Source organism: Schistocerca americana, chromosome 2 (assembly GCF_021461395.2).
Source record: "Schistocerca americana isolate TAMUIC-IGC-003095 chromosome 2, iqSchAmer2.1, whole genome shotgun sequence".
Taxonomy (NCBI): domain Eukaryota; kingdom Metazoa; phylum Arthropoda; class Insecta; order Orthoptera; family Acrididae; genus Schistocerca; species Schistocerca americana.
The window spans coordinates 236,534,726-236,561,862 of NC_060120.1; the positions used below are offsets into that span (position 1 = coordinate 236,534,726).

General features: G+C 42.7%; 1 protein-coding gene across 1 annotated transcript in view; it reads right to left on the reverse strand.

Moving 5' to 3' along the window:
* The window catches only part of LOC124595372, an 80,445-nt gene that overhangs the window by 35,085 nt on the left and 18,223 nt on the right, over positions 1-27,137 (reverse strand). The window contains exon 4 of the mRNA XM_047134089.1: positions 3,892-4,123. Within this exon, the coding sequence (XP_046990045.1) occupies positions 3,892-4,123 (232 nt within the window). The remainder of the gene's footprint in view (positions 1-3,891; positions 4,124-27,137) is intronic.

The window sequence follows — 27,137 nt, forward strand, 5'->3', positions numbered from 1 at the left end:
CCCCCATTCCTGTCAATTGTCCCCTTATGCTCTCCCTGGAATTCTGTACAACCTCTGGTTCTTTCAGCTTATCCAGGTCCCATGTCCTTAAATTCGCACCTTTTTGCAGTTTCTTCAGTTTTAATCTACAGTTCATAACCAATAGATTGTGGTCAGAGTCCACCTCCGCCCCTGGAAATGTCTTACAAATTAAAATCTGGTTGCTAAATCTCTGTCTTACCATTATATAGTCTATCTGAAACCTTTTATTATCTCCAGGGTTCTTCCATGTATACAACCTTCTTTCATGATTCTTGAACCAAGTGTTAGCTATGATTAAGCTATGCTCAGTGCAAAATTCTACCAGGCGGCTTCCTCTTTCATTTCTTAGCCCCAATCCATATTCACCTACTACGTTTACTTCTCTTCCTTTTCCTACTGTCGAATTCCAGTCACCCATGACTATTAAATTTTCATCTCCCTTCACTACCTGAATAATTTCTTTTATCTCATCATACATTTCATCAACTTCTTCATCATCTGCAGAGTTAGTTGGCATATAAACTTGTACTACTGCAGTAGGCATGGGCTTCATGTCTATCTTGGGCACAATAATGTGTTCATTATGCTGTTTGTAGTAGCTCACCTGCACTCCTATTTTTGTTATTCATTATTAAACCCACTCCTGCATTACCCTATTTGATTTTGTATTTATAACCCTGTATTCACGTGACCAAAAGTCTTGTTCCTCCTGCCACCGAACTTCACTAATTCCCACTATATCTAACTTTAACCTGTCCATTTCCCTTTTTAAATTTTCTAACCTACCTGCCCGGTTACCTACTGGGTGGTAGTCATGAGAATGTAAAAGACCAAACGGTGTTTACATAACAGCTGCTTTTGATAGCATATGTTTTGCCAGTTACAGGGCTGGTGCAGGTGGTGGTAGGAGGCTGCATAGACCACGTCTTATAGTGGGGACAGTCACAGGAGCCGTAAGGGAGACTGGTGCAGAAGGACCACAGGATCTGACAAGAATGTTGCAGAGATTGAGGGAGGTGACGAAAAGCTATTCTAGATGTGGTGGGAAAATTGTCAGACAGAACGAACCTCATTTAAAGGCAGATTTTAGAAAGTCATAGCCTTATCGAAGTAGCTGGTTAATACATTCAAGACCAGGGTAATACAGAGTCACGAGAAATGTACTACTAAACTGTTTGGAGGGATAAGTAGTACCAAGATTGGATGTGATGGCCTGCAAAATCAGCTTTTGATCCAGGCTAGTTGGATAATTACGCCTATTGAAGGCTGAGGTGAGAAAGGTTGTACTGTATATTGCTGTAAAGTCTGCATTTGAACAAATATGATTGCCTCAAATGCCACGATTGTATGTGAAGGAACATCTGACATGGAAAGGATGACAACTGTCAAATTGCAAGTACTGTTGTTTGTTACTATGGTTAACGTACGCAGAAGTGTGTAGCTGACCCTAGGTGAGGTTGAGGTCGACATCAAGAAAAATAGCTTGGTATTCAGAATAGGACTGCATGAAATTTAATTGGGAGAATGTATTTTGAGATTATAAGCATTTTAAGAGATCAGTCTACTAAGGAGACTGCCTACACTATGCTTGTCCAGCGTCTTTTGGAATACTGCTGCGCGGTGTGGGATCTTTACCTGATAGGACTGATGGAGTACATCGAAAAAGTTCAAAGAAAGGCAGCACATTTTGTACTATCGCGAAATATTAGAGAGTGTGTCACAGAAATGAAAAAGGATTTGGGCTGAATATCATTAAAAGAAAGGCGTTTTTCGTTGCAACGGAATCTTCTCACGAAATTCCAATCACCAACTTTCTCCTCTGAATGCGAAAACATTTTGTTGACACCTACCTACATAGGGAGGAATGGTCATCACGATAAAATAAGGGAAATCAGAGCTTGTACAGAAAGATATATGTGTTCTTTCTTTCTGCGCACTATACGAGATTGGAATAATAAGAGAATTGAGAAGGTGGTTCGATGAACCCTCTACCAGGCACTTAAATGTGATTTGCAGAGTATCCATGTGGATGTAGATGTAGATGTAGATGTATGTTGTCAATGTATCTAAATCAAATCAGGGGCTGAAGGCTTATGGATACCAGAAAAGAACGCTTCAAGCAACCCACGAAAAGGTGGCATGGGAAGGCACCATCCTGGTTCCCATGGCCGTACCCCAGATCATCTTTTATGTCTGCCCTTCAAAGGCAAAGTAGTAGTCGGTAAGTTGATTCAGGAGAGCAGGAAGGACATCTTAGGTTTGGAATCAGGTGGGCACTGACTGAGGAAATTTTCAGCAGCAGGCAGACCACATACATAGGGGATGTTTGTATAGAGGGAGGCAGCATCAATTGTGACACACAAGTTGAGTGTGGTGGGAGTGGGACACACAAAGATTTCAGACAATCTCGAAAATGGTTTGTGCCTTTAATTTAGGAGGGCAGTCTTTGTACTATAAGTTGCAGGTATTCAGCAATTAAAGCAGATCAACGTTTGGTCGGTCCTTTGAAGCTAGCAACTATGAAATTGGTGACTGGGTTTGTGGATCTTAGAAAGAAGGTAGAAGATGTGGGTGGTGGTTTAGGTGGGGTAAGAAGTTCAATGGATTGGGGTGTTAAGTCCTTGTGAAGGGCCTGATGTTTTAAGGAGGGACTGCTTTACACAGAGGTGTCAGGCAGTTAGCGTAAACCCTTGCTAACGTACTCCCATTTGTCAAGTACTACAATGGTAGATTCCTTGTCTGCTAATGATGGAGTCAGCAGTTTCTTAGGAACAAAGAGCCTGGATTTCTGCAGAGGACAGTTCAGTGCCAGGGAGTGAGCTCCCTTTTTCTGGAAGTAATCCTACTCTACAGCAGTCTCTTTTACAGTTTAAATACAGCAATCTCTTGCAATTACCTGACTAATCTGGACCTATACGCTTCATCTGCCAATTTCTACAACACGTGACTTCCCTCTTGCTACAAAATCCTGCAGTTGTCTGCCCCTGATGAGTATGAATGAAATGGGTTTAGGAGCAGGAGGAAAGAGGTAATGGAAGTGTATCTGTGATTGGCTCAAGTTAGTATGCTCTCCTAAGTGGGAATAATCAAAAAAAAAACTGATAAGACATTGTTGAGTTCTATAATGTGGTGCATTAATTAACACAATGGCAGTACCCACATGTTAATACTTTTCAGGCCTTTCTGTTTTAGTTTTATAACATTTAATCTTTGTCAATGTCAACAGCCTCTCTGAATTAAAAGCATATGAGTGGAAACAGTATCAAGATGTAGACGTAGATGTAGAAGATGATATGTGGCCATGGCAAATTTCAGATCTGGCTAAGCCCATAATTACCTCATTATTTCACCACACAGGTCACTGAAAACTGTAAGACATCGACAGTTTTTAATAAAGAAGATAGAAAGACTAGAATTAAATGGTATGTGGCTGATAGTATTATATATAAACTTGGGAGTGCTATATAAACTGCCGTACACACAGCTGAGGTCAATAGGTTACCTATATGTAAATACAAACTTAGTCTGTGGCAACACTAGCAGTCTGTTAATGGCACCGAATGGTTACTGTAGTTCATTACATTATCAAAATGTAGACCGGTAGTGGCATTGTAACATTAGGTAATGTCAAGATCATAAGTCAGCATAAAATCACAAATTTAACCTGTGGATAATTGTCCAATTGTGTATCAATTGCAACAAACACAACACCTTATAAAAATACTTAAAATAAATCATTTTATCCAAAATGATACTGGCTTTGGAACCCTACAACCTTATCTACTTAAAATATGCATCATATAATGAAATCAGAAAGGTCCAAAGCGTGTTCCAGCCAATCTGAATCGGCAATTTGTATGTGTTACTTACTCATGCTCCATTGCTGGCTGAGATGGTTGTGGCCACTGTTCATCCTCATAGTCAGTTGCACAGCCTTCATCATCTGTCATCGTTTGCTGTTCTCGGGGAGGACTCTGTCCTCCTTCAACTTTTACCTTCACGTACACATTTTCTAGTGTAGTGTTTGTGGATACATTGGATGTGTCCAATTCACTTGTTTCTTCCTCTCCACCACTTCCACTATTATTTCCACCACTTCCACCTAAAATTAAAAATGTGGACTGCAATAATCACATTTGATGCACATAAGTCACATCTTGCAAGAACTGAAATCAATTCACTAGTTAACAATAAATTTCGAATCTGCAAGATAAAGTACTGAATTTTACCCTGAGTCAGCACACAATATTTACTTGTCTGGATGGTTCGGCATATTAGTCAGTAACAAAAGAATGAATGTACGTGATTAAATAACAACTAAAATTACAAATAATATCTTGCGAACAGCATGCACACTCTGGTAACTTCTATACACAATGTCTACCTATAAACTTATGTTCCTATCCTCAATTTAAGTTCTACAGCATAGAACAAACAAACTAAGGATAATAGTCAAAGATATGATGTAACACAAAATGCAAAGAGTGGGTTAAATAACTCCACACCATATTTCACATGCCAACTAGTACAAGATACCTTACACCTGTCTAAGGTAAGTAACACACTGAATGAATCCAAATGGATGTGATTTCCAGAAGACACACCCTCATCCTGTTACCACATAACATTCCAAACAAGTTTTTCATATATAATGTAAGAACTTGGGATCGTTAAACATAACCTAAAACTCTGCTAATTGCAACAGAACATAACTACACAACGGCTTAAGGTGAAAATCACAGGTGATTGAGATGTGGACAAGCATTGGAGCACTTGTAACTACAATGACACCTGAAACACATTATATAAAAATTTAATAAGAAAGTTCTGGTAGAATGTAAATAATTTAGGGGTACAGGAGACCACTCACTGAATAGCAGAAGCACTGAGTCGTCAACAGGCATACATAAAAGAGAAAAAAAAAAAAAAACTTCCTAGGTTTTGGAATAAATCCTTTCTTGAAACTTCCTGGCAGATTAAAACTGTGTGCCTGACCGAGACTCGAACTCGGGACCTTTGCCTTTCGCGGGCAAGTGCTCTACCAACTTAGCTACCGAAGCACGACTCACGCCCGGTACTCACAGCTTTACTTCTGCCAGTACCTCGTCTCCTACCTTCCAAACTTTACAGAAGCTCTCCTCAGACCTTGCAGAACTAGCACTCCTGAAAGAAAGGATATTGCGGAGACATGGCTTAGCCACAGCCTGGGGGATGTTTCCAGAATGAGATTTTCACTCTGCAGCGGAGTGTGCGCTGATATGAAACTTTCAGAGTGAAAATCTCATTCTGGAAACATCCCCCAGGCTGTGGCTAAGCCATGTCTCCGCAATATCCTTTCTTTCAGGAGTGCTAGTTCTGCAAGGTTCGCAGGAGAGCTTCTGTAAAGTTTGGAAGGTAGGAGACGAGGTACTGGCAGAAGTAAAGCTGTGAGTACCGGGTGTGAGTCGTGCTTCGGTAGCTCAGTTGGTAGAGCACTTGCCTGTGAAAGGCAAAGGTCCCGAGTTCGAGTCGCGGTCGGGCACACAGTTTTAATCTGCCAGAAAGTTTCATATCAGCGCACACTCCGCTGCAGAGTGAAAATCTCATTCTAAATCCTTTCTTGATCTACGGTACACCCACAAATAATCAAAGCCCTGGTGTAGGTTTATGTTTAGTGGTTCTAGTCCAGGGTAGCGTTGCTGTCAAAACACAGGTACCGTTGGTGGCTATTGGGTTTAATATGACAGCGGTGCGGATGAACCCATCAGAGAGGTGCAGATCAATGTCCAGGAAGGTGGAACGTCAGGTTGAGGAGGACCAGGTGAAGTGGAGGACCACCTGAAGCGGACGGGAGAGAAGGTGTTGAGACTGTGGAAGAATGAGTGTAGGTGTCTTCTCCTCAAGTCCAGACCATGAAGATATCGATCAACCTGAACTAGACATGGGGTTAAAGATTTTGGGACGCTGGAAGGTTTTCTCTACATGGCTCCATCCACACCTCTGTCCATACTAAACCCACTAACCACCAACAGTACCTGCATTTAGACAGCTGTCTCATCCCACCCCACCACAAAATAGCTTCCATACAGTCTGCCCATGAGTGGATGGCTTATTCCCATTTTGTAGTGATGCAAATTCCCTTGCTCAGTATGCTGAAGGTGTCATGAGAGCAATCGGAGACAGACACTACCTCCCAAACCCAGCCCACTAACAGATCTGCTGTGTCCTCACATACCCCTAACATTCCCACCACCCCTAAGAATCAGTTAAAAAGGAGTACACCCCTCATCATCCAACACCACCATGGGCTGAAACAACTGAACTACAAGGATTTGGGCAAAAGTCATTGAAACTTTCTTTTTTCCTTGCAGTATGTGAGCAGATCACAAATTGCTATCTGTCTTGTGGAAGCTATGCTGGCATAGTGTCTATTCACAACAATTGGCTCTATGATTACTGGTAGTAGCACAGAGTGCACTGTGAATTGTGAAAGGAGGACATGTGGCAACCAGTGATAAGCAACACTCAGGACTACCTGGAGTGTGCAGACTGACAAGGCATGTGCTGCCATCAAGCAGTCTTGGAGGAAGACAGACAATGGAAACTAGTGCAGTTAAAGAAGGCAAGTGGCAGAGAGACCTGCACTATCTACAAGCTATTGCGGCAGAGCTGCAACTGCACAAGGTCACATTGCAGTGGATACTGCATGAACTGATGGAAGTTCAATTATGGATGCAATATGCAATATGATGTGACCACCTAGCATGTTGGCAATGGGACAGCAACAGCCTCTAGTCACTGAATAAACTACATGAATAAACATACAATAACCATTCACAGATAGTAGGTGGCAGCACTAGTAGTAGAGGGTATATATAGTGTGTTGAGTGGCACAGAAAACAGTGCAGATGTTGTCGTAATGCGGAAACAGCACAATTTATCTGACGTTGAAAAGGGCATGATCATTGACGTTTGGGCAAAGGATTGAGGCACAATTTATCTGACGTCCAAAAAAGGCACAATAATTGACTTTCAGGCCAACGGTGGAAGCATTTCCAACATGGCTTATCTTTTGAGTTCATGTGTCCCCATGGGTAAAGTACACTACGCACAGCAAAATTGCGGGCACTATCCAGAACTGACATTGAGGCACCAGTGGTGCAGCACAGGCTATAGATTAAGGTTGGTTTAATAGAGCAGGGAGGGGGGGGGGGGGGGGGGGGGGAGACCAGACTGCCAAGTCATCGGTCCCTTGTTCTGAATAGAACAATTACCCAAGGGAAAGGAGAAAACAAAGATATACAGCACAATAACAGGAGAAAGGAAGAACCAGAAGAACAACAGAATGACAACAAACACTACAATGGACAAAACAGGACAAGAAAACCACAGAGAGACACAAGAAACAGGGAGAAGGGATTAAAAACAAGAAAGCATATTACCATGGCTGGCTGACCATGAGAAGAAAAAAGGAGAAGCCAGCCACTTTGCAACACATTAAAACCTCCACCCTAAAAGCCCTAGGATGAAGGACACAGGGGGACAAAGGACATGCGCTAAAACTCAGATCAAATGATAAAATCCACCCTCGTGAATAAAACATAAAACTAAAGCTGCTGTTTAGGCATTATCGCCCAACACTAATGGTAGGGTGCCGGGAAAGTTAAAAGTCCACCACAGAGTGGCTAAAAGTGGGCAGTTCAGCAAGAGGTGGGCAACAGTAATTTGGGAGCGATAGCGACACTGAGGTGGGTACTCGAGACAAGAGGAGATAACAATGTACGAGCCACATACAGCCAATGCAGAGCTGACAAAGGACAACTGATTCCCCAACAAGAAGCCCGCAGGGAAGACTTCCACACATTCACAGTCTCCTTAATGTCACGCAGTTTGTTGCGCATACTGCTATGCCACTCCGTCTCCCAAAGCTGAAAAACCATGCAGCATAAGACAGAATGCAGGTCAGTTTTGGAGATGCCCATCTCCAGGAGCGTTTCTGCGTAGCCTGTTTGGCCAGCCTGCCAGCAAGTTTGTTGCCTGGGATTCCGACGTGTCCTGGGGTCCACACAAAAAACCACTGAATAACTAGACCGTACCAGGGCAGAGATGGACTCCTGGATGGTCGCTACCAAAGGATGGAGAGCGGTGGGGTTAACGGAGTCCTTAGGGCCATACAAAAGGTCCAAACGAAGCTTTGGCCAAGGTGTATACACCATGGAGGTGTATGTGAATGGACCTCAAGTAGAGGTGGTTAAGGGAGAGAAAGGATCGCACACAAACCGCAACTGTGAGCCCTGACATGCGTGAGATGAACTGCAGCAGGCGGGAAAAGGAGACGGCAATTCGGATGCTCAGGAGAACTACGAATGCGTGCAACATAACTGGTGAGCAGTAATGCACTTCAGATCTGTAATGGAGTGACTCTGCCCTCCACCAGGACACTGGTCACTGGACTCATTCTAAAAGCTCCTGTCGATAGGCGAACACCACCGTGGTGCATTGGGTCGAGTAAACGCAACGCTGATGGCGCCGTTGAACCGTAAACCAGACTCCCATAGTCAAGGCGGGATTGAACAAGGGCTCTGTAGAGCTGCGGCAGCACAGAGCGATCTGCACCCCAGTTGGTGTTTCTCAGACACCGGAGAATACCGAGGTGCTACCAGCATTCCTGCATAAGCTGATGAAGGTGAGGTAGAAAAGTCAATCAGGTGTCGAAAACCTGTCCTAAGAATCAATACATCTCCACTACAGTGGGTGGATTGTCATTAAGATAAAGTTCAGGTTACGGATGAACGGTACGACGCCGACAGAAATACATGACACACGACTTCGCACCTGAAAATTGGAAGCCATGGGCAAGAGCCAATTACCGCACCTTGTGAATGGCTCCCTGTAGGCGCCGCTCAGCACCACCAGTACTGGGGGAGCAATACGAAACGCAGAAGTCATCCACATACAGAGGAGGAGAGACCGACAGCCCTACAGCTGAGGCTAGGTCGTTAATGGCCACAAAAATACAGATACACTCAATACGGAGCCCTGCGGAATGCCATTCTCCCGAATATGGGGGGAACTATGGGAGGCACCAACTTGGACACGGAAAGTACGGAGGGACAGGAAGTTTTGGATAAAAATCAGGAGTGTTCCCCGGAGACCCCACTCATACAATGTGGCAAGGATATGATGTCGCCAGGTCATGTCGTATGCTTTACATTAAGACAAAAAAGACGGCAACCAGGTGTTGGCATATGGAAGAGGCTGTTCAGATGGCAGACTCGACAGACACAAGATTATCAGTGGTAGAGCGACCCTGGCGGAAGCCGCCCTGACATGGAGTCAGTAAGCCACATGACTCCAGGACCCAACCCAACTGCCGACACAGCATACGTTCCAGCAGTTTACACAGAACGTTGGTGAGGCCGATGGACCGATAGCTATCCAAATCAAGTAGATTTTTTCCAGGTTTTAGCACCAGAATGATGGCACTCTCCCACCATTGCAATGGAAAGACACCATTGCACCAGATCTGGTTGAAGATGACGAGGAGATATCGCTTGTAGTCAGATGAGAGATGTTTAATCATCGGACTGTGGATACGACGCAGTGCAGGTGCTGTGTCGGGGCAATGTGCAAGGGTGCTCAGGAGCTCCCACTCTGTAAACGGGGTGTTATAGAATTCACTGTGGCATGTAGTGAACAAGAGGACTTTCCTTTCCATCCGCCATTTGAGAGTGCAAAAGGCTAGGGACGTAGTTCTCCGGCGCAGAGGCTCGAGCATAGTGCTCAGCTAGAGAGCAAATCATTGATGTTAACGCCAGTGAAACCTGTTGGGGTCTGGTATCCAAAAACACGTCTGATCTTTGTCCAGACTTGGGAAGGTGACATATGGCACCCAATGGTCGACACATACCCCTTCCAACACTACTGTTTCCGTCATTTTATAAGCTGGCAAATGTGGGCACGGAGCCGCTTAAAGCCTATTAGGTGCTCTAGGGAAGGGTGTAGCTTATTTTACTGTAGAGCTTGCTCAAGCTCTTTAATTGCCTCAGCAACTTCCAGCGACCACCAAGGGACTGTCTCTCGCCAGTGGCACCCTAGAAAACAAGGGATCGCATTTTCTGCCACAGAATTGTCATTGTAGTTACCCGCTCAATTACAATGTCATTGGCACCACATGGGGAAGATTCAATGGTGACAGCAGAGGTGAAGGCTACCAGTCTGCCTTGTTTAAAGCCCATCTGGGTAGGCGTCAGTGGGCATGATGCCGGGGGAGTGACAGGAAGATGGGGAAGTGGTCACTACCACACAGGTCATCATGCACTCTCCAGTGGATAGATGGGATAAGTCCTGGGCTGCAAACTGATAAATCAATGGCTGAGTAGCTACCGTGAACCACACTGAAATATGTGGCGGCCCCAATATTTAAGAGGCAGAGGTCAAGTTGGGACAATAAATTTTCGACATCTCTGCCTTGGCCAGTAATAACTGTGCCACCCCACAATGGGTTACAGGCGTTAAAATCTCCGAAAGTAGGAAAGGTTTAGAGATTTGATCAATCAGTGCAGCCAATATGCTCAGGGGTACCGCATCATCTTGAGGAAGATATATGTTGCAGACAGTTATTCCCTGTGTCGTCCTTATCCCGACAGCCACAGCTTAAAGAAGAGTTTGAAGGGGCACAGGTTCACTACATACCAAGTTCAGGACATAAATACGAACTCCACCTGACACACTATTACATATGCTATGGTTCTTGTAATATCCAATGTAGGCGTAAACGACAGTGGTCCACATTACCGAGATCCAGGATTCCTGGAGGGCAATGCAGAAAGCAGGTGTAAAGTTTAACAGTTGCCGTAGCTCAGCCAGGTGGTGGATAAAACCGCCACAATTCCACTGGAGTATGACATCATCGTTAGACTGGGAAGGCATGGAACATTCAATGAGGCAGTCTACGCCTCAGGGTTACCTGCTGCCACCGACTTATTTCCTGAACAGGTTACAACCATTGTGTCTGAGGGTCTGGCGAGATCTAGGTCCTCAGTGGGCACCAGAATCTTCACCTCATCCTCAGACGCAGAGCTTGTAGGCAGCAGTGGTGTGGGTGCCATCACAATTCCCTTGGTCTTAGGGGTCTCCTTTCTGGATTTCTCTCACTGCTCCTTGGGTTTCTCTGGCTGGGAGGGCTTCATTGATTCAGTCTCCAGGACTGAGGATGATCATGAAGCCCTACGACCAGCCGCTTTTGGGCACTTCAACCACTGGCGAGTGACACCTTTCCCACTAGCAGAAATCTGTGATGGGAGTGACCCAAGGGACTCTTTCCTAGCAAGAGGAGCAAAAGAAGACTTACGCTTCTCCAGCTGAGAAGTGGGGACTGGTGTCCCCGATGGTTTGGGGGACAGTGCTCCGGGGGTAGGTGGTGTGGGAGCAACAGGGAGTGAAGTGCCCCCATCAAGGGGGCAGGTGCAGTCTTCCGGCTCTGAGAACCGACTGGAACGCGTGGAACTGATGGGTCTACAATTGTTCTCATAGCGGGATAATAAGAGGTGGTCATAGTCACAGGATGTAGGCACTCAAATTTCCTCATGGCCTCAGTGTAGTCAGTTGGTCCAGGGTCTTGTATTCCATGATTTTCCTTTCTCACTGTAAAATCCTGCAGTCTGTTGAGCAAGGGCAATGATGATCTTCACAGTTGACACAGATGGGAGGTGGGGCACGTGGAGTATTTGGATCGGATGGACATCCACAATCTCAACATGGGATGCTGGAGTACAGCGGAAGGACATATGGCCAAACTTCCAGCACTTAAAGCACCGCATTGGGGGAGGGATATATGGATTGACATCACAGCAGTAGGCCATCACCTTGACCTTCTCGGGTAATGTGTTACCCTAGAAGGCCAAGATGAAGGCACCAGTAGCGACCTAATTATCCCTCAGAGCCCAATGGACGCGCTGGACAAAATGAACTCTTCATTGCTCTAAGCTGGCGCACAGCTCATCGTCAGACTGCAAAAGAAGGTTCCTGTGGAATATAATACCCTGGACCATATTTAAGCTCTTATCAGCTGTGATGGTAAAGGAAACATCCCCCCCCCTCCCAAATCCCAACTTGTCACAAGCGAGTAATGCCTGTGACTGGGCAGAGGATGCCGTTTTTATCAAGACTGACCCTGACCGCATTTTGGACAGGCCCTCCAGCTCCCCAAACTTGTCCTCTAAATGCTCTACAAAAAAACCGAGGTTTCATCGAGACAATGGAGTCCCCATCAGCTCTCGTACATACGAGCTACCGGGGCCAACCTTAGCCTGGCATTCCTCCCATGGTGTGGCCAGCTTCCTTGCATTGTACTGAGACTTGGAATGCTTAGAGACTGCTGGAGTTTGATCACTAGCTAGTGATGATGTACGCTTCATCACACATCATCCACATTGATGCCACCTGGCAGGATGGCCATTGCCGGGAGTCCCAATGCCCAAGGGTGACGGGCATCTACTCCCTGGCGTACATGGGGAGTTAACGGCGTAGGCATCAGCAGAATGATCCATGCGTAGTCAGGGGGCTACAACCAACAGGGTACATGGCGGCCCCACCACAACGGACTGGCTACTGTGCTGGATATGAGGTGCAAAGAACTCCATGGTCATCATTGGCGAAGAAAACGACACTGCAAAGTGGGTGGAGGAAAACGCGCCCAGGAAGGTGTCCTCACTCAAGAGATGGAGGATGAGCGGGACTGCAATGCCACAATGAGAAAGCGGGCTAAAGGTCTCAATGCACAATGAACATGATGCACCATGTAAGGTGCCCTTTGCCAATTGGCTCGTTCTTCGGGAAAAGTTTGAAAAAGGGAGGTCAAACCCTACAGGGGACCATCACAAAGACCGAAAGGTGTGAGACTCCTTTTAGTCACCTCTACGACAGGCAGGAATACCTCGGGTCTATTCTAACCCCTGTGCCTGGGGGAGGGGCATAGATTACAGAGCTGAATGACGCCTGAGCAACTAACTGCACAGACGAAACAAGGGGCTACTAACTGTGCCTCCTCATTGACAGTTCAGCGATTGTTGCTGAGTACGTGCCTCCACAGCAGGTGACTGTTTCATGCAGCCATGCTGACTGCTGTTCATTTGCAACAAAGGCTGAAACCTTAACACCAATACAGCAAATGGACATAAACTGAGTGACAACATGTGGCCTTTTCAGATGAACTTAGTTTTATAGTCCATCAGATAGATGGCTGTTGGTGTATACGCGGCCAAGGAAAAAAATTTCCTGGATTTTTCCCAGATTTCTCGGTTAAAAATACACTTTCTCCCAGACGAAAATACACTTTTCCCATGTTACATGACAGGATACGTTTCCTCGGAGCTGTAAAACTTATCAATCCTTTGAAGGGTTAAGGTTTCATGCGCCAGCCTGAAATTCCTGGCACATTAGTAAATGACTGCGAGTGGGGTTATTACGCTGCATATTTTCATATTATAAAAATATAAATTCGAATTTCCGTCAAACTCGGCAAGTTAGTTTCCAAAGCAATTAAATCAAGTTTGCAATGCGCTTTTGTAAGTCATTCAGAGCTCATGCCACATGATCTCGCCAGCCAATGAAAGCATATATTCAGAGCATAGAACATGCGATATAGTCAGTCAACAGCAACATCGCTGTTAAATAGCGCGAACACACGAGTAGGAAAAGTTAATGGTTTAAATTAATATACAAGTGTGGCTGCAAGGGAAGGTACGCTTTCACATATAATACTGGTCTTGAAGATCAATTAGCCACCAGAAAAGCTAAGGTTCACTCAAATCCACCAGTAAAATTTTAAACAACAGTCAAACAGTCTATGATTTAAGAAATTCATCGCACATTCTCATACACAACATAAATCATCTTGCGTAAAAGGATATTTACATTGACAGTGATGCTTTTCAAACCACCATTCGCAATATTTTCCCATGAGCTATTAGAAACAGGTTTGTTTCATCAGCTGCCATTGGCCTCCAGAAAACAGTTGTTACTGCGCGTGCGCAGCCTGTATGTTCGTACATTTAAAGCATTAAGAGAACTTACATAACGTAATAAAAGAAACAGAACATCACATGATAATCCAAGAGCATCATAATTTCGTACGCCATACTAAAATACCCAATTCTGCTTAAAGTGTACATTTGTATGTCCACATTCACAATGAAGTAGGCATCAACCTGATATTAAGCTTTTCATTGTGATTTTCTGGATGTAAATTTTCTTGGAGTACCAATACTGCATTACCTTGTGTTTGGTTCTTTATTATCGTAGCGTCGAACTAAATAAAGACTTGCACCGCGGCCGAACTTCCCCGAATAGGGGCCTCCCGGCCAATGATGCCATATGCGCATTTCATTTTATCGATAACTCCATTCGCGCCAGAAGATGAAAATGTAAACTTGAAATCCAGCAAACAGTTGAAACTGGCCAACAGTATGGAACGAAACACTTCATTTCAAATAAATTGACTGCCTCAATGGAAAAGATTAATAACAACCACATTTCTTTAGCAAACCAATGAAAATAACTTCACCGTTCTGAAAGTTAATTAATGATTGACTGTTAGAAACCTGGAAATAAAATAAAACCAAAAAACTGCAATGAATAACGTATTCTAGTCTGCCATAATCATGTAAATCTATTTTATCTATGAAATCTATGAACTGATGGCTCCCGCCCGCTGAAATCCGTTTTGTTTTCATGACGTGAGATCTGTAAACGAAGATGAAACAGCAAAATAACTAAATGTAAACACTGCGCGCCAGGAAAAATTTTCCGGGTAGCATCAGGCTGCCCGCTACAGCCACACTTCCAAGTAGCCAGATGCGGGAGAATGCTGTTCATACGCGACTGGCATCTTCTCTAACGAAGCTAACGTAAACAGTTGTGACGTCATGCTCATCGCAAGTAGTTTGCTGTTATGAAGTATTGCAGATGAAAAAATTCCCAGGTTTTTCCTGGATCTCCCGGTCATGCCGGGGCGTATCCACCCTGGTATACTTCGTGAAACATCTGAAAGCAAGGGTCCAGAATGAAGGAGCTAATATTATGCTCTGGGGGAATGTTTTTGTGGCATTCCCTGAGTTATCTCTTCATTCTATAAGGCACAATGGATCAACACAAATATACATCTATTCTTAGGGACCATATTCAGGCTTTTGACAAGTGGTCCATCAATGTGAAAGGGCAGTGTAGAATGAAACTAGGGTACAAAGGAAGTAAAACAACATTTAAATTAGGAACAATCAGCTGTAGGGAGCACACAGACATAAAAACAAAGAGCATTAACTATTTCTGTTGCATAGAGATTTAAGAATAAAATCCAAACCATTTGATCAAAACGATTACGAAATAAACAGGAACAGACTAGTCTGATATGGACACATACATGAACATTAAGTGAAGTCGCAAGCAGGTAGTTTTTAGGGACGGAATTACTACTTCAATCTGACAAACCTCTTTCTCAGCAGTTCCCACACTTTTTTTATATACTTTGTAGCGCTCTTAGCTTTTTTCTACTCACTTGCTTCTTCCTCTCATTATCTTTTGAGGACTTCTCAAGCTGTGCTCTTTTTTGCTACTATTTCACCATACCTACAATGTGTATTTCGAAAGCTGTGTATTAACTGCTTTGTGATAGTTACAGATGTCTGATCAACATCCCCAGTGACCTTGACCCTACAGCCAGCAGCACGAATGGCTAAAAGAAATGCTTCAGTCACATTTTTGATCAGAATGAGTTGTCAGAAAAACTTCTTTCAAAATTCATATTGCCATGGCAGAGACCTTGATAAATCTCTTCTCATTTTCATGTCCATTCTTGACCTCAATGACTGTCATCCAGAACTGATTGATGCAAACATCATCTCCATCAAATTCTTTGAGAATTTCCTTTACTGTCATGATCTCTATTAGACTCTGGAATTCAAGGCCAGTGGTGTCAGCCTCATGACCTCCAAAAACAATTTAAGGTCATGGGATGTGTCAGTGCTGTGCTTGTCTCTTCTCGTGATTGCCACTTCTGATACCGAACATGGAACGCCCTTTGCAAAGAAATAAGCCATGGGCAATTTATACTCTTCATGAAAGTGAGGCACTCACTACAGAAATGCAACGCATTTTTCTCGGATACATCACACTAATGACTCACAGCTTGTTCGGTTCTTACTTGATGTCTACTTTCTGAGGTTGCAACTAATTTTGTTATCATTCAGATCTGTTTTTGAAGCTTGTCTGTTTCTACAAACCTCTGGTTGGACAAATTCTCTCATTAGTGCTCTGACTATAAACTAGAGGGAATTACAGAGGAAAGGAGTGAAAGAAGCATCTGACTGAAATTTAGTCAGAAACGACTCAACTTCAGCAATCACAGGCTCAAAAAAGGCGAGATGAACTACCAGCATCTCGTCCCTTAATGATTTAACGTGCTACCTGGTAGCTATGACTCTTAAAAGTTCCAGTAGTGACCTTAGATTTTTGGTCCACCTACTTCAGTTTCTTCTTTACTCTTTACGCCCTTTACACATTTTTAAACAGCCTTTAATATTTGCTGAGATCAGACTAACACCACCTTTATTTTCCACTCACCAAACAGCACAGAACTTCTGTGGGAAAACAGAAGTGCTTGTAATATTGTTGAAATCAGCTTGGTGGGAGGGAATGGTTTTAAATAGATTAGATAAAGCTCTCAGAAACTGAACAAGATTCCAACCAATGTAAGTATAACCTGATGTCACCGAGTACTTTATGTAAGCCACATGTCGCAAAGTCTAAAAGCATGGGGCTCTCTAGATTACCCTTGACCTTGAGCTAGCTTTTCAGCTCTTTTAGGAAATGTTGTATTAACATTAGGGCCATCCAAGGGCACATGAACAACTTTCCTTTTCAGATTTACCTCAGACTGCACCTGCCTCAAATTCATCAACTAAACCTTTTGCAGAACTTTTTCTCAAAAACACTGAAGTGAGGTACTCCACTGAAAACCTGGAGCAACACTATTCCAGAAACTTACAAACAGATGTAACTCAATCACTACCACATTACAGGCAACAACAATCTCCTGTTTAGTGAAAAACAGCTCCAGTCTGAACACAACGCCAAAATTTGCATTTGACTTTTGAAATTACAGTTTGGAGGCAATGTTACTGCCTGGGAACACATCTGGTAAACTGCCAACGCCCTGAGAAAATTGGTACCTCACAGCAGCCTTCATTATGGTGTCCCCTCTGTATGTAATCTGGCATTGTCTGTAGTCATCTAGAAGTTCCTGCTGGAGGTGTTAGACGAGATTAGCTCAGGGTAACACCGAGTTGCTGGGACACCCCACAACTGCATGATTTATTCCCTGCCTGGACTGCAGTAGACTAAAAATAAATGGAGGATTAAGTATAAATACTACTTTTCTTTGTTGAAACTGATTATTTTATTTTTCAGTGCACTTGCCGAATCGAGGGCACCATCAGGAGTTGACAGTCAGTTGAGTGCGTCCAGCGGTGGTAGGTGGCACTGCAGGGGCTATGTCTGATGCAGTAGCATTGGAGCCATGGCCACCTGCAGCAATTAGCACGGATATAGATAATGTAACCTTCCTAGCAGCCTTAAGTCCAACACTTTTCTTTCTGTTGCACTACTGGGCAAATCCTGCTTGCCCATACTGCTGAGCAACAAGTTGGTTTTAGAGAGCGTGAACCAAACACTGAATTTTTCAGATGTGTGCTATGCGATCCACCAAAATTCTGGAGCCTCAATCCAACAAGGGTTGAACACACATTTTCAGTTCACTGAATAAGCCCTGAGGTAAGATATGCATTACACAGGATTTCACCTAAACAATATAGAGATGTGGCAAAGAGTTTACAACAATGGGAAACCACTAAAAAATTTCTCAATTCACACTGTCACCTTTGTTGAGAAACTTCCACCACACCCCCTCGCCGACATCTTTCCCCGAGTGGTTCCGAAGAAATACAATAAAATCTTTCTTGCATGTGTGTAACTGAAAGTAGTCCATGTTGACTTTGTCACTGACAATGACCAGGCACCTACATCTGCAGTCCCCACTCACTCTCCAGCTTAGCTAAACAATCAACCGCATGCCAAAGCCCAATGACTGCTGGTTAGTATTCTTATTACACTATTCCATGCATACCACTACATATCTACAAGAAGTCTTATTCGCACAACACAATGTGAATGATAGCTGTTGGTAATTCTTCAGTGTATCCAAAAAAAATGTTTCATGCCCTAGTATACCTTGTTCAAAACACAGGGTGTACAAGTCCAGGAACACATTCAATTATTTATTGCACAATAACTAAATATTGTACCCGGCAGACATCAATATGGTAATCGAATTCTTGCCATATCCATCCCAGCATGGCATTATTGACTGTGACAGTTGCTTCCCGTATTCCCTCCCGGAGCTCTGCTACATCACATGGTAGAGGCGGTACATACATCAGATCTTTAATGTGTCCCCACAGAAAAAAGTCACACAGAGTGAGATCTGGTGATCGGGGAGGCCATTTCATGAAACAGCTGTCCCCTTCTGTAGCACGGCCAATCCATTGATGCAGCAGCTCCGTGTTCAAGGTACCCACAAACTTCACGACGAAAATGGGGTGGAGCCCCATCCTGCTGAAAGATGAACGGAGAGTCCAATTGCATTTGAGGCCCAGCCATTGCTGCAACATGTCCAAGTAGGAATACCCAATGACAGGGCTCTCGGTGAAGAAGAATGACCCATACATTTTTTGACGTGACAAAGCACAAAAAACATTTACCTTTGGGGAATCACGCTCAAATTCAATTGTATTCGTGTGGATGCTTTCTACCCCGATTCGACAATTATGCCTGTTCACTTTCCCATCAGTGTGATAAGTGACTTTGTCGCTAAAAATTAAGTGATCAACAATGCCTTCTCTATCCTCATTCAGATGTTGCAACTGCAAACAAAACTCACAGTACTTCTATTTGTCATCGTCACTGAGCTTCTACACTAGGTCCTATTTGAATGGTTTCATGGACAGCTTCTGCCGTAGGACTTTTCACACTGTCACTGGAGCCATTTCTAGTTCACAGGATGCACTACACACCGATTTCTTTGGATTCCTTATGAATACCTCTCATATGTGCCCCACATTCACTTCACTCACACTGGCACATCTGCTTCCCTTTGCGGGCACAAGCAACCCGTCGTAACGAATTTGTTGTGCCAGTGGTACGTGGCATTCCTTGTTGGTGGCTTCTTGGTTCTAAACATCCACTGAAAAGCTGAAGCACACTTGTTTTTGTCGAACTCCAACACAAAGAAAGCTCACTCCGAACCTGAACTTGCCACGTTTGCAACTAGCGCTATCAGAATATTACCAAACCATTCTGTGGCGGTATACACGGGGGGGGGGGGGGGGGGGGGGATTCAGGCCTGTCTTCAAAATGACATTTGTATATCTGTACAATGTTTGGTTCTTGTGCAATAAATAATTGAAAGTGTTCCCGGACTTTATGTACATCCTGTATATGGATTTGAACAGGCCACAACTTCCCTAAAAGCGTATGTCTTTGCGATAAAATGACGTTAGCAATAAAAGGCAGTACATTTGCACTATGTAAATGTAGGCCAAATCAAATACATCACAGATCCTTGCTGGTCACATTGTGAAAGGAATACATAAAATCAAAACACAACACCAAACCAGTGTAGCATGGCCAGGCTACAGTGACAGGTGGGCAACCCATTCCATATCAATACCAAACCTTCACATAGCCTGTCTGGACCAATAGGCCAGGCTGGCTGGCTGGCTGGCTGGCTGGCCACTGTGTTACATTGACTGAGGGGAAGGATCGCAGGACTTAGATTTACATCTACGTGATTACTCTGCTATTCACAAAGTGCCAGACAGAGCGTTCAATGAACCACCTTCAACTGTCTCCCTACCGTTCCGCTCTCTAACAGCGAGCAGGAAAAACAAGCACTTAAATTTTTCTGTGCGGGCCCCAATTTCTCTTATTTTTTCACGATCATTTCTTCCTATGTGGGTGGGTGACAACAGAATATTTTCGCAATTGGAGGGGAAAACTGGTGACTGAAATTTCATGAGAAGATCCCATCACAACAAAAAACACCTTTGTTTTAATGACGCCATTCAAATTCAAGTATCATGTCTGTGGCACTATCTCCCCTATTTCATAATAATACTCAACAAGCTGCCCTTCTTTGAACTTTTTGATGTCTTTCATCAGTCCCACCTGATGAGGATCCCAAACGGTACAGCAATACTCCAGGATAGGGCAGACAAGTGCGGTGTAAGCAGTGACTTAAGTAGACCCTTTGCACCTTCTAAGTGTTCTGCCAATGAATCACAGTCTTTGGTTTGCTCTACACACAACATTATATATGTGATCGATCCAATTTAGGTTTTTTTGTAATTGTAATCCCTAAGTATTTAGTTGAACTTACAGCCTTCAGATTTGTGCGATTTATCGTGTAATCAAAATTTAGCGGATTTCTTTTAGTACGCATGTGAATAACTTCACACTTGTCTTTATTCAGGGTCAATTGCCACTTTTCGCACCATACAGATATCTTATCTAAAACATTTTGCAATTCATTTTGGTCATCTGATGACATTACAAGACGGTAAATGATAGCATCACCTGCAAACAATATAAGAGGGCCACTCAGATTGTCGCCTGTGTCATTAATACAGATATGGAACAAAAGAGGACCTATAACACTTTCTTGGGGAACACCAGATATTATTTCTGTTTTACTCAGTAACTTTCCACCTATTACTATGAACTGTGACCTTCATGAACCAAGTCGCACAACTGAGGCAATATTCCATAGGTACACAGTCTGGTTAGAAGATGCTTGTGAGGAACGGTGTCAAAAGCCTTCTGGAAATCTAAAAATATGGAATCAATTTGACACCCCCTGCTGATAGCACTCATTACTTCACGAATACAAAGAACTAGTTGTGTTTCACAATACCTGCTGCAAATCGACATTAGTGATATGGGCCTATAATTCAGTGGATTACTCGAATTTCAGTTTTTGGATATTGATGTGACTTGACCAATTTTCCAGTCTTTAGGTACGGATCTTTCTATAAGCGAGCAGTAGTATACGATTGCTAAATATGGAGCTACTGTATCAGCATACTCTGAAAGGGTCTTTAGGTACGGATCTTTCTATAAGCGAGCAGTAGTATATAATTGCTAAATATGGAGCTACTGTATCAGCATACTCTGAAAGGAACCTGACTGGTATATAGTCTGGACTGGAGGTCTTGCCTTTATTAAGTGATTTAAGCTGCTTTGCTACACCAAGGATATCTATTTCTATGTTTCTCATCTTGGCAATTGTTTTTGATTGGAATTCAGGTATATTTACTTCGTCATCTTTGGTGAAGGAGTTTTTGGAAAACCGTGTTTAATAACTCTGCTTTAGTAAGACTGTCATCAGTGACTTCACCATTGTCATCGCGCAGTGGAGATATTGATTGCGTCTTTCCAATGGTGTGCTTTATGTATGACATGAATCTCTTTGGGTTTTCTGCCAGATTCTGAGACAGAGTTTTGTTCTCGAAATTATTAAGCGCATCTCACTTTGACGCACATGCTATGTTTTGAACTTCTGCAAAACTTTCCCAATCTTGGGGATTTTGCACTGTTTTAAATTTGGAGTCTTTTTTCGTTGCTTCTGCAACAGCAATCTGACCTATTTTGTGTGCCATGGGGGATGCCAAAACCCATGTGCTGCTGCTCACAGTCAATCTGTACCAGAGGCCTTACCTTTGTCAGGTGATTTAAGCTGCTTTGCTACACCGAGGATATCTGCTTCTAAGTTACTCAAGTTGGCAGTTATTCTAGATTCCAATTATGGAATATTTACTTCCTCTCATTGGGTGAAGGAGTTTTGGAAAACTGTATTTAGTAATGTTGCTTTGGTGGTAATGTCATCAGTTACATCACCATTGTTAACATGCAGTGAAAGTACTGACTGCATCTTGCTACTGGTTTACTTTACACAACTTGAATCTCTCTGGGTTTTCTGCAGATTCTGAGACAGGGTTTCAATGTGGAAACTATTAAAAGCAACTCACACTGAAGTTTGCACTAAATTTTGTGGTTCTGTAATACTTTCCCAATGTTAAAGACTTTGTGTCCCTTTTAATTTGGCACACTTTTTTCATTGTTTCTGTCAACGTTCTGACCTGTTTTGTGTACCATGGGGGATCAGTACCATCTACTACTAACTTATTCTGTATGTATCTCTCAGTTGCCAGTGATACTATTTCTTTGAATTCAAACATCTGGTCTACACTTGAATAGTTAATTTTGGTATGCTTTTTTCATTGCTTCCACAACAGTGTTACCACCCATTTTGTGTACCATGGGAGGATCACTACCATCTCTTATTAATATATTTGGGATATATCTATCAACTGCAACCAATACTATTTCTTTTAATTCATATCACATCTGATCTATACAGCTTGGAAGACTTGGAGACTGTCTTTTAGAAAGGCATCAAGCAAATTTTCATCTGCTTTTTTAAACAGATGTAGTTATCTTTGATGGTTACGAATCCCTGTACCTGTCATGATGCTCCCTATTTGCTCAGGATTAATTGTTGCTGAGAGGTCAAGTATGTTTTCGTGCAGCATACCATTTACGAGTGGGCTCCTGAACTAAATGTTCAAAATAATTTGCTGAGAAAGCTTTCAGTACAATTTTGGATGACATTTTATGCCTACCGCTGGTTTTAAACATGTATTTTTGTAACATGTTGATGGTACATTGAAGTTACCACCAACTACAATTGTATGAGCGGAGTACGTATTTGAAGTAAGACTCAAGTTTTCTTTGAAATGTTCAGCAACTGTATCATCTGAGTCAGTAGGTTGGTAAAAGGAATCAATTATTAATTTATTCAGGCTGTCAAGTATAGTCTCTGACTGGGGTACATGCTGGACATACCTCCAGGTCAGCAGCTTCAAGCTGTGCGACCAAAACCAACACCAACTGCAGCTCTGAGCAGGGAGTGTACAGGGACAAGAAAACAAATTCCTTGGTTTTACCTGGATTTCCCAGCCAAAACCACTACTTTTCCCCACATGAAAATACACTTCTTCCAAGATGTAAAATACACTTTTTTCTTGTGAAGTGATTGGATACGTTCCGTTGGGACTGTAAAAATATCAATATCAGCGTGGAACTTCAGAGAACGAAAAACCTTTGGGAAGATCTGTGATGTGCAGCAACATTTACGCTGCATATTTTCATATTAAGATACGCTGCATATTTTTGTATTCATATTACAGAAGGACACAGTCTACCAAAACACTCCCGACACTCACTGCTGTAAAAGTTGTTACCGTTTGACAGCTGGAGCAACACTGGCGCTCCAAGCAGCAAATAGGAGAACGTCAGATGCGTCATAAGCACAATGTTTCTTTTGCATCCCTTTCCTTTGTGATTTACAAAATATTTTAATTATTTTCCAAGAGTTTGAATAATAACAAAAGACATAGGTATTCCTAAAAATGATTCTAAAATAAGCACAAGGAGGGATAAAAATTATGAATCCAGTGGCAAGCTACAACACATTCATGAAGAAACGCTTGTGACGTTGGATAGAACTGCAGCTTGACACGCTGACATCAAATGAATATAAAGACACAGAGTGTGGATCGACACCCTATATGTCATTCCATAGGCCTCCTGTGTTTTAGTCACTGTCACCTGTTGCCACATTATACTATTCTAAGTGGGGTAAGCAACTGCCAAATAGTGCACATAAACCCCAAGTCCTCAAAGCCAAGAACACTGTCAGAACTGCTGTCATATACTGAAGAGCCAAAGAAACCAGTACACATGTCTAATATAATGTAGGGCCCCTACGAGCACACAGAAGTGCCACACCACAACGTAGCATGTACTCGATTAATGTCTGAAGTAGTGCTGGACTCCTGCAGGGGTGTCCATAAATCCATAGGAATATGAGGGGGTGGAGATCTCTTCTGAACAGCATGTAGCAACACATCCCAGATATGCTCAATAATGTTCATGTCTGGGAAGTTTGGTGGTCAGCGGAAGTGTTTAAACTTAGAAGAGTGATCCTGGAGCCACTCCGTAACAATTCTGAACGTATGGGGTGTTGCATTGTCCTGCTGGAATTTTCCCAAGTACATCAGAATGCACAATAGACATGAATGGATGCAGGCGATCAGACAGGATATATTTACGTACCTGTCACCTTTCAAGAGTCATATCTAGAAGTATCAGGGGTCCCAGATCACTCCAGCTGCACACGCCCCACACCATTACAGAGCCTCCACCAACTTTAACAGTCCCCTGCTGACATGCAGCGTCCATGGACTCATGAGGTTGTATCCATACTGGTACACATCTATCTGCTTGATACAATTTGAAACAAGACTCGACGGACCAGTCATCAGTAGTCCAATGTCAGTACTGACAGGCCCAGGCGAAGCATAAAGCTTTGAGTCGTGCAGTCATTTAGGATACACAAATGGACCCTTGAATCTGAAAGTCCATATTGATGGTGTTTCATAGAATGGTTCATACGCTGACACTTGTTGATGGCTCAGCACTGAAATCTGCAGCAATTAGCAGAAGAATTGCACTTCTCTCACGTTGAACAATTCTCTTCAGTCATCATCATCAAGGTCTTGCAGGATTTTTTTCCGGCCACAGTGATATCGGAGGTTTGATGTTTAACTGGATTCCTACTATTCACTGTTCACTCCTGAAACGGTTGTATGGGAAAATTCCCACTTCATCACTACCTCGGAAATGCTTTGTCCCATCACTTATGCACCAACTATAACACAACACAACACGCATAAATCTTCATTACCTGTCACTGTAGCAGCAGTAACCGATCTAACAACTGCACCAGACACTTTTTGTCTTTTATAGGCATTGGCAGCTGCAGAGCTGTATTCTGCCTGTTTACATATCCCTGTATTTGAATATGCATGTTTTTACTGGTTTCTTTGGCACTTCAGTGTATGTTAAATTTGCCATTAGAAACACTTCATCCAATGACATTTTCACCAATTCATCAGTATTAGAGAAATGCTGTAACTTCTGCTTTGAAAGGTGGAATATATTGTCACTTATCCCACATTTTATCTGTATACCTTCCACATCTCTCTGTAATGTGCGCACTGATGGGAGCATAATATATTCTGACAAAACTTGTATGCCTGAGTGCTGTAATATAATAAATTTAGAGCACAGGTTATTTTCGTCTTTCCATTTTACAGCACATTTCTCCTTCAATGGCATTCTAATCGGACTTAACAACAAGTCAAGCGCATCTTTTTTTTTTAAATACTGAGATCCTATAGTCTTCAAACTTTGTTTGTCCTCCTTCACTTGATCCTTCTCATACAGTTTCTGTTGCCATCTGTACTTAAAATGATATGCATTTTACTTGCTCTGTAAATGTTTTGCATGAAGTCTGGCGATCTGCCCATTCTGATACTTCACACATTTTTGCGACACACAAGTAACATGATGGTATACACCTTTTCTAAAAAAAAAAACAGACGGATATGGTATCTTCTTCTTGTTGTTGCTGCAATTTATTGCATTACAGATGCTTCCATTTGTAAAAACCATTGCACAAACCAAAATAAACAACTACAATTCCACTTCTGCTTTCGCAATTGCGTTGAACTGAACAGTTTATTTACTGGCTGCTTGGCGCGCTGCTGGCGCATTGAACAACAAAATCGAGACAAAGTTTTGTAACTGTTACATTACACTGTGGCATAGATTCAAAAGAGCACGTTAGTTTCCATAGCACTGAAATCGAGATTGAAATGCGCTTTTGGAACCCAATCATAGCTCCTGTCATGTGATCTTGCCAGCCAATGACAGCAGATATTCAGAGCATAGGACATTTGATGTGCTCAGGTAACAGCGACACCACTGTTCAGTAGTGTGAACAAACAAATAGGAAAAGTTAATGGTTTAAAATAATGTACATAGTGTAGCTACAAGAAAAGTTAAGCTTTCACATATAATATTGGTCTTGAAGATTAATAAGCTACAAGAAAAGCTAAGCTTTGTCTTTTTTGCATGTGTTACACTTTAAGATACATCACACAAATGTGCCAATTTTAAATAATGACATTAATGTCTGGTCTTCTGGGCTCAAAATTCTTTTAAGTGGCTAGTCCTCAATGTGTTAAGTTTTAAATGAGAGTCAAACACTCTATGATTTAAGATATTCATTGCGCATTTGCACAAGTAACATAATTCATCTTGCATAATAGGAAATTTACTTTGAAACTAATGCTTTTCAAAGCACCATTCACATATTCCTGCGACCTGTTGGAAACAGCTTCATTTCAGCAGTTGCCAGAGAGGACCAGGAAACAGGTGTTACTGCGTGTGGGCAGCTACAATGACATAGGAAGCCCATATGTTCGTACTTGTATAGCTCAGAGATCTTACATGATGCCATAAAAGAAACAAGATACTCCAGAGCATCAGAATTTCGTAAACCATACTGAAATGCATAATTCAGCTTAAAGTGCACATTAATAGGTCCAGATTCACAATGAAGTAGGCCCCAACCTTGGAGTACAAATACTCTACTATCTCATATTTGGTTCTTTATTATAACATAGTGCCATATGTGCCCCAAGATGAAAATGTGCACTTAAAATTCAGTGAACAGGTGAAACTAGCCAGTAGTGTGGAAAGAAACACTGTTTCTAATTAATTGACTGCCTCTGGGGAAAAGGTTAATAAAAGCCACATTCATTTAGCAAACTGACAAAAATAACTTCACTGTTCTGCAAGACTGCCAAAAATGTGGAACTAATAACATACATTAATCTTCCATAATTATGAGAATGTATTTTAATTCACTTGATAGCTCCCAACCACATAAATCAGTCTTGTTTTCATTTGATGTGAGAAGTGCAAAGAGGAAACAGCAAAATCACTAAACGTAAACACGGCTTACATGGAGACTAACCCCTTCCCCACTACAAGCCAGACTGCTATGCACATGTGTAAATCTGGCAGCTTTAGCGCACCTGAAAAATTTTTCGGGG